General features: G+C 48.2%; 1 protein-coding gene across 2 annotated transcripts in view; it reads right to left on the bottom strand.

Moving 5' to 3' along the window:
* Positions 1-15,150, bottom strand: part of FGF12 (fibroblast growth factor 12) — a 221,692-nt gene that overhangs the window by 99,381 nt on the left and 107,161 nt on the right. Inside the window, exon 1 of one of the 2 annotated variants that reach the window (XM_065640004.1) lies at positions 159-397. The exons of the other annotated variant lie outside the window; for it this stretch is intronic. Coding sequence (XP_065496076.1) covers positions 159-357 — 199 coding nt within the window. The 5' untranslated portion in view covers positions 358-397. Of the gene's footprint in view, positions 1-158; positions 398-15,150 lie in introns of those variants that run through there. 2 annotated transcript variants of the gene reach the window in all.

Raw genomic sequence — 15,150 nt, 5'->3', positions numbered from 1 at the left:
AGCAAGCCTGTCCCCAGCCGGCGGTGCCGGGAGAGCCCCGGGGCCGGCCAGCCCCCCCCGGAGCAGCCATCCCGGCGGGTCCGGGGCTGCCCCACCCCGCGGAGCGGGTCCCCACGGCCGCGGAGCGGGTCCCCACGGCCTCGGCCCGCCGTACTCACCCGGTCTCCTCCTCACCGGCCTTTTCCTGCCGCTGCAGAAGCGCACTTTGCTGAAGACGCCCAGGACGTGCCTCTCACAGAGGGAGCGCCCGTCCTTGCTGGGGCTGGAGCGGCGCTTGGAGGCGGACACCCGGTCGCTGTTGGACTCCCTCGCCTGCCGCTTCTGCCGGATCAACGAGCTGGCGATAGCCGCTGCCATCGCCGCTCATGGGCCCCCCACGCTGCTCCGCGCCGCTCCGGGGGGCGCCGCCCGGGCGCGCTGAGGCCGAGCCGCCGCCGCGCCCCGCGGGGCCGGGGACACCCCGCTTAATGCGCTGCAGCCCCGTGTCCCGGCGCCGGGGAGGGCTCAGCCGGCCAGGCGGAGCAGGGCACCCGGGCTAACAACCATGGCTGGCCGCTGGACCCCGGCGCCCATCGGTCTGTCCCCGGTGAGCGCAAATCCCGGCGCGGGCGCCCGTCGGCGAGACCGCCGGCCGGCCTGGCAGCGGCCCCGCGCCTTGTAAATCCGAGAGGCGGCTGCCCCGCTTGCAAAGGTCCGCCGGCGGCAGCTGTGTCCAAAGGATGGGGGCGCGGAGGATCCGCGGGTCCCTGCGGCGCGGTGCCGCTCTGCTCCGCCCGGCCGCAGGCGGCGGCGCTTCCTCCCGCCGGCCGCGTTCCGGCGAGGGGCCGTGGGATGAGTCAGAGCCCCCCTAGCCCGCGGCGAGCCCGGACCCCAGCCCGGTGGCTCCGAGGCGCGGCGCGGCAATGCGCGCACATGGACGCGGCTCCGCTCCGCTCCCACGGCCGGGCTCAGGGCGAGCCGCGCTGCATTTCTGTTCGCACTCCTCCTCCTCTTTCCCCCCCTCCCCACTCCGCTCTCAGAGAGGGCAGGAGGGGAAGGAAAAAGCAGCCACGGGAAAAAGCACCAGGCCAGCAAACAAACAAAAAGAGGCGATTAAATTAAATTTAAAAAAAAAAAAAAAAAAGAAGCGCCGCGGGTGCGAGCTCACATCACCGCAGCTCGGCGGCCCGGGCTCATAGCGCCATGGCTGGCGCAGCTCCCCCAGCCCTGCTCGCCGTCTCTGCCCCGGCAGCGGCTCTCCCCGACAGCAGCAACCCACATCGTCCGGCCCGGCGGGAGGCCGCGGAGCGCTCGGCACCGGGGCGGCCCCGGGCCCGGCTGCCGCGGCGGGAACGGTGGCGGGAGGGGCGATGCGAGATGGAGGTGGAGGGCGGGGGGTGCGGCTGCCGCTGCTGCTGCTCCGTGCGGGGCTCAGGATGCTCCGCGGTGCCGCCCGACGGTGGCGGGGCGAGGAGGAGCCAAGCCGCGCCCGCTGCCCGCCCGCATCCTCCGGCCCGGCCCCGGGAGCCGGAGGGGGAGCGAGGCGGGGAGAGGGGAGGGAGTGGCCGGGGAAGCCCCCCCCGGACGCCCACGCCGCACGGAGCTGCTGCCAAAGCGGCGGGGAGCCCGGCAGCACCGCGGCGGCCGGGTGAGTCGGTCGGTGCCGGCCGGGAGCTGGGCTCCGGGAGAATTGCAGCTGCTCCCGCTCGCCCTCCTCTACGCAATCCTACGTGATCGAGGTTTGGATGAGAAAAATCGCGCAGGCAGAGCGAGGGGACTGCAGCTCCGCGGCGGCTCTGCCCCTCCGTCCGGGCAGCCCCCAGGCCAGCCCGCCGCCCCCGCGGGGAGCCGGGCTTCCCCGGAGCCGCAGCCTCGCCCGTCCTCTCCGAGGGAGCCGCCTGCGACAGCCACCCCGGCCACCTCCTCGGCCATTGCTGCAGGTGCCCGAGCGCCCAGCTTCAGCAGCCGAGCATCTTTATAGCTTTCGCTGCTTCTCCGTGCAAGGAGAGACCGGGGGACAGCCCCTGGGACCCCAAGGGCTACGCTGCCGTGGGGCGGGGAGGTCGGTGCCTCGGCTGGGGACCGTGCAAGCCGGCTGCAGTGGCGGGCACCACAGTGCTGCCCCGGGTTAGAACGGTCCCAGGCAGACCACCGGTTCATCAGCAGGCGCTCTGCTCGGGCCAGCGCGCAGGAGCTGGACAGGCTCCCTCGTATATCCAGCCACAGAACTGCACCAAACAAAATTTAAGGAGCAGAAATACATCTCTGGTTATCCAGAGAAGTAACTGCTGTAGCTTCCATAAGAATGGTGCTCCCCAGTTTCACGTTCAAGTAACAGCTAAGGAGCGTATGTGCAGGAGGTGATGAGCAAGATGCTTGGGGGAGCGTATAGCAGTCAGGGTGGAGGAGGTCACCTGCCCCAGCTACGCTTTGGTGAGTACCAGTGGCACGATGAGACTAATGCAGTCCTGAAGGTGCAGGGGTGAAGCATGTCCCCAGCTGAAGAGGGCACTTTAAACCAGTTGGTGATACACCCTGGGAATTACCAACTTCAGCAAAATAATCCTTGTAACTACTTCATACAAGAACTCCAGCTCTAAACTGATGTAATGTATTGGGGAAAAAAGGCAACTGGAACAACCACCCACTATGTCCTTAAAGATTAACTAAAGTCTGGCATTTACTTCTTGATTTTCACTCTTAATCCCTATGCATGCCAAAACAAGGTGGAATCAGGTTCTTCAGGAGAGAAAAGGGGAGGAAGATATTCAGACACATTTGGGAGATACAAACATTTGACTGTTGATCTCTTTTTAACTGTTGCCAAGTTTTTTGAGCAGATTTCACTGTCCTGATCAATAAAGATTTTTCTTCCCTTTCCTGTAACTAAAATGCTTCATATTTTAATTTTCTCTGCCAGATTATTTCACTTGACATCAAAGAATGTGGCAATACAAGGTACAGGCATGGCCTAAAGAAAGCTGTTTGCACTCAGAGAGTCACGGTCTGAACTGTCAGTGATTTATCCAAAGCTTCATCTTCAAAGGATGTGAGCAAATCTGGTATCTTCCCAAGAAAGAGGTTTTCCATCTATATATAATGATACTTTTTTGCCTGTAGTCTTCAAATCTCTGGTGAAAGAATGCTGGTTTATTTCCCTCATATTAGATAAGTTTCCGTTATTTTGACATGCAACTAATTTGTTTTCTTGTGTAGCTGTAAACTAGGAGCAGCAGCTTGACACTTTAAAATGATCCCAATCAGTGATAAGGTTGGTCACAGTATTTTTTTTTTTCTGGTGATTTGTGCATCTGAAAGAAAAGCTACTGCAACTCTAAGAAGAAATGCTTCTCCCAGGTCTCTCTGCTTCTGCAGTGATGGAATTAAATTAAAGCAGAGTTTGTGAAACCGAATATGATGTTGCATTTGCTAGCATGCAGGTCTGTCTTTATTTATAGATGGCCAAGGAGTCCATGGGGTTTGGTTCTGAATACAGGCATAGTGCCGTGAACTCATCCATCGTGACGTTACTGGCATGTGAATCTGCTCTGCACCATTCTGGATCATGCCCCAATTTCACAACATTTTCTGAAGAGCCGTTGCTTTTATAAACACCAAGCAAGCCTAGAGCTGTCTTGAGCTGAAGAACTGAAGACCAACCTCATGGTGCTCCTGCACTGTCAGTCTTGCAGGTGAAACGTTACCTTTGGTGGGCTGCCAAGTGAAACAAAAAAGCCTCCATGTGCTTTGGTCTCTGCCATTGGAAGTTCTCTCCTTCCACTTCCATTTTGGTAAAGAGGGCTCAAAACACCTCCCATTTTCATCTGTATCAGCTACTCCTCTTCGAGGGTAGTACAGCTTATGCTGTTTCATCCCAACTAGTCCCTGCTGAATCCAGGGGCTGCATTCTGTTACCACCAATGGAAGCTGAATTGTTTGATCAAACTGGGCAAATATGGCATTTCTCCTTAAGGCACATTTTTTACATATTTATCCATCTATATTTAATAGAATAATCTCTATATTATAGAATTATTACAGCAAGTTTTTTTTTCCACTGCCTCTTCTCCCTTGGGCAACTACTCCTCAACTTGAGTCCCAATCTGGAAAGCTGCACTGTGCGCACTATGAAGACAGAAGGAAAGAATAGCACTGATTCATGAAATGAACAAGCAAGACAGTGTTTTGATCACACTGGAGACAGATGCGAATGCTCGTCCTGCAGTTTGTGGAGAAACGCCCCACCCTGCACACGGGAGCAGGCAGAGGGTCAGACTCTCCACGGCTGTTGGAGAATCAGACCCACAATGCTTATTGAATATCCTCACCCCACCCTAAGCATACAAGAACCCTATGCATTAGGTACTCGCTATGGAAGAAGGCCAATATAAACGTTTAAAGACACTGTCATTTCTGAGGTTTTGTTCACTTTATATATTTCTCAACTCTTCTCTCCTCAGGTGCTGAAGTTTAAAATGAAGGCCTGGCTGAATTTCAGGGCTTTCATGGCTTGAACAGAGAAGAGATCTAGAATTGCATTCCCTTACCTTCCTAAACAGAACGATCTATCTAGGTCAAAACGGAGGTTTATTGGCATCTTTCCTTAGTGAAGTGCAATAATTCCCGCAGGGTTGCTTACAGAAGATCCTGTTTATTTTTCATAGAGCCTTCAAAAGCCATGGGCTATGTTTTGTAGATTCAGTCATTAGGCATATCTTGCTTTACTAATTCTGTACACACAGAGCTAACTACAGATAGACGTGTATGCAGGTTTTATGCTGTTTTATCTGCATAGCTACTGAAAATGAACACATGAAAGTTAAGGAACAGATTTAAATTTAATACCACTTTAAAATGTGTATGTGTATTGCTGTGGTTGAATGGGAAAAAGAAAGACGCCCATCTCTGGCCAATAATTATGAATGGCCTAATTCACCATTTTGCAGCAGCATAGCAACAAATCTCTTCCAATAGGAAGGCACCGTTGAGTTGGAAAGTCTGCATGCAGACATCTCTTAAGAATTGTACCGAATTTCCATGCCATCTAAATTATGTCTAAAATGTGCATTGCCAGGGCTGCTTATTAAGCAGTATTAAGCCCATATCCATGTTTTATTAACTTTGTTCTTTACAAGGTAGCCCCTTGTTGCATGTCTAGCGTAATTAAAATTCATGCAGCTTTGGCATTCCCCAGTCTCTCTGCGTGGGTGGACTTTTTTTTTTAAAAAAATCATGCCTGGGTAACCTGATAAAGACAAGACCTCACAGTATTTTGCTCATTTTATGTACATGGTAATTCTGTTTACAATGCAAGGTTTTATATCTATGTTTGGATGCCTAATAAGAACTCACATGGCCACTTAAAAATATGCTGTTCAGGGAGAGAGATCTGGCCCTAAAACAGCAGCAGAGTATGAAAACTTGCCTGGCTTTCTGGGCTTTTCTCGCACAGCTGAGCTCTGAGCTGACTAGGATTTTAATCAACACAGAAGAGCCTGCATCATCTGATTGCTATATTAAAATAATTTATTTAATGGGCCCCTCACCCCCTTTTTTTTGGCTTCAAAGATTCAATTAAAACAAAATTTGCAACTCATCATGAGGTGTATTTATTAGCCTACCCAGTGTCTTTAAAAACAGCTCTAGCCTAGGGAGAAGTTGGGCTTCTCTGTGTCTTAAAGCATGTGGCAGGTAAGCAGGTACACAGATAGCAGAATGAAACCACTGCTGCAAAAGGTGGGCCACAAGCCGCATCAACACAACAAAACCAACTGAAGCCCAGAAAAAGACATAATTTCACTCATATTTTAGATGTTCATATGTATTTTTTCCCTTTTTAAGGGAGGATTTCTACTTAAGGTTTTATTTCTCCTCAGTGACTTGTTGCCTACACCAGGTGGAGGCAGGGGAACACAAGAAAGCTTCGCTTCACTGAAGGCAACTGTAGCTAACTAGGAATGAAAATGCCATGATGCATGTCTCCTCCTGTATGGCTGAATAGACTTTATCTCCTGGGTTCTGGAAGCACCTGCTGGAAACAGCAGAAAGGAATACCATCTGGGGTCAATTCTGCTTCCTACCTCTTGCTGCAAAGCTCGTCACCCCAAAACAAAGCCCGAAAAGGAGTAGTAGTGGAGGGGCATCTGAATCATTCCCACGTACAAAGAGAGACCTCCCTGCAGAGAAGTCAGTGCCTGTCCCACGCACCAGAGCAAGACCTGGGGCTTGTTCAAGATGGGCTTATCTCAGAGCTGCTCTTCCCAGGTCTTACATCTGCATTCACGGCATACAAGGAAAAAAGTTCATAACCCTTGTGCTTTTAATGCAGAGCAGGAGCTTGAGGCTGAAATAGGTGAAACAGCTGCCACAAAACAGCCCCAGTTGTGAGCCTGAGACTGACTGAACACACATCATGCCTTTCTCTGTCTGAAGCAGAGACCTAGCGCTCAGACCTCAGGGTGGAGGCACTTTGAAGACAACTCCTAAAACCTTCCCCTCCCTAGGAGAGGTCAGCCATCCCCATCTCTTAACCTTGTTTGATGACTGCCTGTAGCCCATTTTTGCCAGTGCTTTCAATAATGTGAGATGCAGCCAGTTCCCATGGACATTGAACTGGTTGTGTCTGGCTTTACCTCCCACCCGCCTGAAGGTGATGTGGTCTGGTGGAGAGTGTGACCCCACAGTACAGTTTCGGGCCCAGGGCTTCCAAAGCCCTGGGCTCAGGAGGTCTAAGGGGCTGCCCATGATTTTTCCCCCTCCCTGGGAGGAAAGCAAGCTGCTCGAGCTGTGAAACCTTCTTATGCTTTAACCATACAGCCAGACATTGATTCCAAACAAAACTGTTTTTAAGCGTGTGAGGAAAAGCCTTTCAATTTAAAGTTTCCATCAAGCTGACTTTGCTGAAAGTCAAACAGATCCTTCCTGATTAGATCTCGGCTGAGGCAAACCAGCCCGATTATGTGATTGAGAACGATAAAAAGAACGGAGGGATAAAGAAACCCCTATCGCATTCCTCCAGCAGGTCTGCTCCACAGCAAGTCAAGGCTTGGAGACTGAAGACATCGGCTTTGTTACTGCACAAGTGTTGCACTGGCAAAGACCAGAAGAGGTGGAAGGGAGAGAAGCTGTCAAGGAGAAATAAACTCCCTCCAAACTCATAAATCTCTGTATCTGCATGAAATAGATTCCCTGACCCCAAACTTTGCTTGTCCCTTCATCCAGCCTCCAAATCCATAAGCAGCCCAGCATTTGCAGCCTGAAGGAGGTTGTATCTCAAAACCTGCTGGGTCAGAAGAGCAATGCTTCAAAGGGGCAGCCCATTGCTCTGTCACTCAGAAAAGGCTCCTTGCAGTTCAGAGAGCTCACAGGAAATGCAGTGACTGACAAAACCTGGTACTCCCACCGCCATCAAGCTCTGCAGAACAGGAGTGCTGGGACATTAATCCTGCCCTCAGGATGCCTCTGAAGTTACATATATCCAGATTGCATCTTATTTAACCAAACCTGCTTATTTCTCCCACATACTGCATGGGCATACTCAACACTAAATGTAAATAAGAGATTACAGCTGTCATACAGCTAGGACAAAGTTTGAAAATTCCCTCATCCCCTGCTGATCTAAAGTGCTGAGTAAAAAGGATCTGAGTGAATACACCACTTCCCCCACATACCCCTGGCCTCCAAACACACCTCTTGCTATTTGCATTGTAATTTATTTCCTTCCCCAGCAATAAATCAACTTTTCTATCTCCTCAGTAAAATGAAATCCCATGTCCTCTCTCCCTGCACTCTCACAGCTACTGCAATCTACACACCAATAAAGATATCAGTAGCCTGGAAGCAAATCTAAGTTTGCCAAGGATACAAAGACTAATGCAGCAGTAATTGATGATCGCAGCAGGTCTGGTGAAGAGACTAAACTGAACTGACATGGAAACCGAGTTCATATTATAGAAACAAGTTTCATTTTAACACAGCCAGATCAGATCCCTGGGGATAAATTGTGCAGTCTGTATGACTTATGACTTCAAGACTGGGCACTTTTTTTTCCGCCCCCCCCAGAAAGCAGAGTTATGGGAATTGGGAACCATGAGAGAGATACAGCTGAAAAGGAGCGTTTTGCACAGAACTGCAGCTAGGACAGCCCAAGCCCAACCCCCTGAGGTACATGCATGGAGGAACAGGGAGCAGAAGCAGAAATGCTCTGTCACATTTGTACCCACCAGTGCACCAAACACCAGTATCACAAAAGTCACGAAATCTGTTTGCCATACTTCAGAAGTGGCAGGAATCAGAACATAGCTCCAAGAGGGTCTGAGGTCTACAAAGAATATGGGTATAGTGCGAAACTCAAGCAGTTCAATCTCTTTGTTGCAGTAATAAGCACATCTACAGATGATTCACATGGGGTGACTCTTTGAAAATGCTATTGGTAGTCAGCTGTATTTAGTCTGTTAATACTGTAGCCACTGCTGGTTTGCTGTTGCTGAAAATCTGGCCACAGAAGAAAAGTGGTTGAGATCCTCTGTATCCAAGAGAATGACAGAGATTTGGCCCTGACTGATAAATCTCTTACTTCTCAGTAAGAACATTTTCAAAAGGAGGGGCTCTTTCAATCCAGCAAAGTCAGAATGAGGTCTAGAGGCTATGAGTCAAGGCGAGGCTCATATTTATTGTTACTAGCAAAGGTAATTCATCAAGAGAACGATATGGCAAGAGTTGTGATGGATTCTCTATCATTTCATCCTAAGAGACAACCTCTTTCAAAAATAGATGAGCTGATATAGTGTACAAAGGACCCTGGAGAGGTCACCCCTGTACTGTGCCAGCAGTACCTTCATCATCACTGACAAGGTTGGTCTGATCGCTGCTTAGGGACCTGCAGCAGTGGAAATCCCAACACTCCCCTGGGAATATGGCTTTGCACCACCCTCAGCTGAGAACAGCTCCTCCTAACATCTAGTCCAAGTCCCACTTATGCAGAAGTTTCTTGCCTTATTGATATGTCTGCCACCGAGGACTTACTGGGCTTGTTCTGTGCAGTCCTGACTCGAGTGAAGCAAAAGACCAGACTGTGCAACCACAAATACTCCCTTCTACCTGACTACTGAGACTCACCTAGTATGAGTCAGTATTAGAGCTAATATGAACAGAAATCCATTTTGCAGAAAATCTTGGGCACAAAGCTATGTTTCTTCTCTATGAGGAAAGAAAATGAGACCTTTTAGAGCTCACTATGAAATGCCAGAAAAGCAAGAAAGTACACTAATGTGGCAGAACTGGTAGTCCCACACCACTTTCAAGACCAAGACTCAAGTCTCTGCTTTTGCGCTAGGTAGAGCAGCCGTGTGAAACTGGTTTTTTAAATCCCTGTGCAACAGGCTCCTCTGAAATGACTATTTCCTTTCTCCCTCCCACAGTTTTGATTAAATGGCATTTTTCAACAGAAAAAAGCACCATTACCAATTGTTTGGCTGCTCCTTCTGCAGGCATCCATCATAGCCTCCCAAACCTGTATCACTCATATGTGTCTCCCTGACAAATTACAGTTTTGGCCTTTTCTGCCCTCAGACTGCTGAACTCCAGAAGTGCTTAAAGCAGAAGGTGCCATAGCTGCTCTAACCACTTTGTAGGGCCCTCTGGGGCTTTCCAAGAGTAGCTTTTGGACATGGGTAACCCTGGTTCCTTGCATCCTTTATTTATGACCTCTCTACAGCTCCTGTCTTAGGCAAGGAATTCCTGTACAGTGTGATTTCTTTCCTCTTCTCTGGACATGCTTGCCTGTCCTCCCCCTTCATAAGCATGTTTATTTTCCCACTTCAGGGAAAGAATATCTCTTTGGTCTTATTCCATCACGTAACACAAAATAACATTATTCTGTTTAAGGATTGTTGGAGCTTGCTACAAACAAGTCATTGATTGAACTTGGTGTCCAGAGACTATCCCAGTAAAACAGGAGAAATAAGGAGAGAGAGCAATGCTTTCTGTCAGGCACGGAGAAACAAGCAACAGATGCTGCTTACCCATCAAAGTCACATCCTAAAGCCTTCCTTTTTGAATGCAGTTGGACAAGATCCCCTGAGTTTCCCTTTCTACCCCCACAAAGAAGGCTGCAAGGTTGGGAATGCTCCATCCCCACCATCCCAGTGACAGCGTCAGCTGCTCCTCCTGTGGCATCCAGCGCAATGGCCGTGGCTCGTCCTTGCCACCTGCCACATAGTATTTAGAAGAGCCCATGGGCACTCCTGGGGCAGATGTCTGCTGTCCAGTGCTGCTACCCCAGGGCAGAGGCAAGGGGCAGCCCCCAGTAATGAGAGGAGCTGGCAAGGCAGCCAGCAGCACTTCAACAAAAGGTGCTGTAGCATTGCCAAATGTTGTCAGATGTAGGGGAAACTCACAATAAGAGCTTTCATCTTTCATTATGATTGAATGCTTCTGCTCTAGCCTGTTAGAAATACCATCTTCTGAGATGCTATTGGCTCACAGAACTTCACACAAGGTATTATAAACCAGGGGGCAAGTTATTCGCATTTTCTCTTGGCAGAAGCTTATGCATAAGACAAGATGTGCTCAGCAATTGGAAAATGTATGAGTGTGGGGTGAGGAGCCTAAATTAAAAGCCACTTAAGTGGGTACTTGAGTAATTATTGGGAGGCTTCTGAAGAGATATTTTTGTCAGTAATTAAGGAGAACATGGCTTTGTACTGGGTACAGGTGGCAATATGGCAGCGGAGATCATCAGCACTCCACATAGAAATGACCAGCTATCCATTAGCTGCATGTTGGGATTTTCTGCCCCAAGAGCATCCTTCAGAGTTGAAAGAGGTCCAGGACAACAGAGGGCCTGAAATCCTGATACTCTCAGAGTCTCAGATCCTCTGCATGAGGGAAAGGGATGCACAAAATTATTTTTATTGAGCCACCTAGCTCCCGAGGTCCCTGTTCCTCAGTAGAGGTGGGTTCCGCTGGTGTCTCTGTCTTCAACAGCCCCAGAGGCCCCAAATTCCTGGAAAACCTCCCCACTCAAAGGAAAGGAAGCAAAAAGTGCTGGGCAGTTCCAGCCTAGAGGAGAGTTGGCTTATGCTTCACATCAGTGACATGGGCAGGTTAATTGTGACCCTGGCTCCAAGGGTGCGCTCTCTCTCTTTCCTGACTTGTTTTCATAAGCTCCTCACAAACTTTGTGTCCCATTTGCTTGGCTTTACGGATCTGTTTGTTAAAGAACACCAATAATGAATGCTCCCTTCTCAGTGTCAGGAGGCAAATATATTATTTCTTTAGTCCATTATAGCAGATACATCTAGAAACCAGTGCCTCTAATACCCACTCAAGCCCACCTCAAATACTTTAAAATGTGGAGTGCAAGAAGGTGCCCTCATATGAAAAGACTTACTTGACAATGAAGGGACTGAGAAATAGAGCTACTTTTAAGTCTGCAGCAACTTCCTCATGACAAACTCGGGCACTTAGGAAATTAAGTGTGAAGCTCTGTAGCAACTAGGGCAAGGTCTGCCTCCTCATTAAAGATGCAGGTAAAGAAGCTTGAAGACAGTAGCAGTAAAAGGAGCATATGCAACACAAACACGTCCTTGTGAAGGGGCATATTTTATAGACACTTCATTACCTTCAACAACTTTCAGGTCCTTGCTTATTCATCAGCAAATCTTAACTGTAATGAGCCAAAAAACATGGGTCACGATTATCAAAATGGACGTAAATGAACCAGATTTCCAGATCTCACCGATGCTCCAGGGATCCCCCCCCGCAGCCCCTTGCACTCCAGGGCTCTGTGCTGAACGTGGGGTGTGCAAGAGATCCCTGTGCAGCAGGCACCAGCCCTCACCCCAATTAAACATGCCAGACAGACTCCTGCAAAGTTCCCCTTCAAGAAAACAGTTGACATAAAGAGGCAGGCACCAGGCATTCGTTCTAGAAAAGGCTACATGCTACTCCCAGCCTTATTATATTTGCACTTGGATGGCTCCTGCAACTAATGCAATCCTCTCAATTTTCTTTCTTGACCACTAGCACGATGTAGGGTCTGAAAAGTCTTCTTTGTGTTGTTATTTATTTAACCATTTCACGTGGACTCTGTCAGCTTGAATTTGGCCAGGCTTCTCAATTTTGTGGGGAAAAAAAAAATGGAGCATTCATAGACCTTCAATCAAACAGAAAATGTGCCCACAATATTGTACAGCTTGAATGAAAGCTTTTCTTTTTAAAACAAAGGATGCTCCCTTGTGTTGCTTGAAACCCTGGCACTGGAGCAATTAAGAAAGTGAAACTGGCTACAAACTAAAGCAGAATGGACATGTTTCATAGATCTTCATTGTCCAGGCAGAAAGAAATGTAAACAGGGCATAAATTACAGCAGCCAGAGGACAGATAAGCTGAAGGACAATGCTGGCACAAAAGCAAAAGGGTAGGAACTGGCCAAGAATAAATTTAGGCTAGAAATTAGACATGGTTTCTAGAGATCAGAGGAGTAAGACACTTCCAATATGACCAGTGGGCACATCTCTGCTCTCATCCTACTCCCTCCTTTCCAAGGAGGATTTTTGCACATATTTGTGAAAAGATGGCGTGACACAGCCTGTAATAACATGAGACAAGAGACTCTTTCTCCCATTGATAGCACCAATACTTTCAGTCTTTAAAAAAATCCCTTTTTAATGCTCTAAGAATGGGGAGATATTTGATGCACACTCAGTAGTTTTTTAATAAGCACTGTCCCTTTCACCTTTGCTAATTGTTCCTTCTTAAAATATATCTATCCTAATCGCCTTAATCATTTAATTGATGAAGTAAGCAACAGCAATTATTGAGTGTTTTTATTTAGCGGCATCATTAAATAAAGCTCAAGAAAATAAGATCCCATAAAATACAAATAGTCTTATGTAAGCAGTGTGAGGGATGCAATGACAGGAGGGCATTCAGTCAAGTGTTTATATTGCTACTAACATTCAGACTTCAGCACCAAAACTTATTTAATTTCAAAGCCACTCCTGCACATCTTTGCTGCTGATTGGTGCAGTCTGCAAAAGCACTATTTTCCATAAACTCATACCTGAACAGGGAAGGTGTTGGCTCCCATGTGTGGGGCCCCCCAGACAGCTGGTACCCACATCTGTCTGCATGTGTCTTTTCTGCTTGCCAGATTGGGAATACCCAGTATTATCTAGTTGGGGGGTATTCTGTTGGCAGGATGAGTTAGGGAGAGAAACACCCTCAGCTCTTGGTCCTAGAAGATCTCCTCTGACCAGGATTGCTGGTTTTTCCACTTAGCTACTACTCAGCCTAAGTAAAACTTAAGTTTATGCCTGTAATTTCTGCACTGAACTGCTATATTGCCAGTTAATGTTGTTTAGAAATGAATTGCTACTGCATAATGTAGAGCAGAACAACAAATACACATTAGCTACATATCACAAATCAGATAATTACCAACCAAGATATTCTTACGCGTGTTTAACCTCTTATACGATGTAATAGGACACTATCAAAATAGAGCTTGCGTTACAATGACAGTTTTGGCTTCTAGCACTTTGTCTTTTATTGTAATAAATTCTAATTTTCTGATTTTTATCTGCTCCTCCCCCCTGCTCCTAGTGGTGTAAAAATTATGATTATGCCAGCTCTAAAACTAGACTGCCTGTTTTTAAAGCAGTCTTTCTGTCTGATTCACAAGCACAGCACTGAAGCATTTAAGACACAAACATTGCAGATCATCCTCAATGCCAAGGGCAAAGCACCAAGTTCGCAGGCTTCACTTCGACTCCCACGTCCACCATCAACCTGCAGAGTGACCCACAGGTGCGCACCCTCGTCCCCACCACTTCATGTTCCTCCCATCTCTAAAATGAGGGCAATGATACTGCTTTTGTGAGCCTTGCCCACAGGAAGGCTTGCAAACATACTTTCATGGAGGGGGTCAGATGGATTTCTGAGTGGTACTTTTCAAGCAATGCAGCCAAGGGGTGCCAACAGAGGAACCCCCACTTTGCCCATTCTCACACAGATGAAGCTGTCAGGAAAGGCCCCTCCATTTCTGAAAGGACTGATGGACTGATACACCTTTCACAGCATCCCCAGGGTGTCCAGCTCAGCTCCTCCCCACCACAAGCGGAGACCCTGTCACGTCTCAACTCTCCCCCCGAGGCCATAAGGAGAGGGCTTGGCACCACTGCTGCAGAGGAGCCTTGGCCCCACCACCCACGCTCACAAGCTCTTCCAGCATATTTACAGCTCACAGGATTTCTGTGCAACTGCTGTACATGACAAGGTTACCACTTTGCTTCACCAGGACTTCATTTTTTAGCCTCACAAAACCACGATACGGGAGCTCGGCAGCCCAGAAGCAGGAAGATGGAGGTGCCACAGTAAGCTGGGGCACACTTGACCCTGTGCCCCAACAGCCACTGAGCAAGCAGCAGGGACCTGCTAATCCCACCCAGTGCCCCGCGAGACTCCAGGTTGCACCTATAAAAATCATTTTAATTAGTAACAGACACTGCTCATGGGTGTCGGGGAAGCCCTGCCTTTCCAGCATCATGAACAGGGGTTGGTCCTGCAGCTTCCACCCTGCTCCTGGGAAGCACTGGGGCTTCACAGAAATGTTTCCTGCTCAGAAAGATCCTTTTCCATCCTGCATAAACAACTGAGGAATCCAACTACAGCAGCATGGCAAGAGTAACTGCGCCCCACGGGGTTGTAGGATTAAAGCTCTCAGCATATACAATTTTAGAAATTTTTCAGGGCTTTTTGTGCATGTGAGTGAAAAGTAAGAAAAATACAGAGTGTTGCACTGAGGCATCTCTTTTTCCCCACAATGAATTAAAAAACCTGGAAAACAATATTGGGTTCACAGAACTATTTTGTTTTGCCTCAGATTGATGTTGTTTCTTTTCCACATTATTTAACCCTCAAAAGGTTAATTTTCAGGGAAACTCAAACCTTTTTAACCTTTCCAGTGTTTCATTTTTGGGTGGAGGGAGGGGATTGCAAAATATCTTGGAATTTGTCTCTCATGGAAAAATTTGAAGTGCAATTGGATAATGATTTGGAACAACATAAAGCTCCCCAGGTTATGCTTTTTTATATTTTTTTTCTAAAATTAGGAAAATATCTCATTTTGCCTCTAAATCCAATACCGTGTTTTGTTTGGAGGCATCC

The sequence above is a fragment of the Caloenas nicobarica genome, chromosome 8, assembly GCF_036013445.1.
Source record: "Caloenas nicobarica isolate bCalNic1 chromosome 8, bCalNic1.hap1, whole genome shotgun sequence".
NCBI lineage: Eukaryota > Metazoa > Chordata > Aves > Columbiformes > Columbidae > Caloenas > Caloenas nicobarica.
Note: the sequence above shows the minus strand (reverse complement) of the source record. Positions and strands in the feature narration are given on the sequence as shown.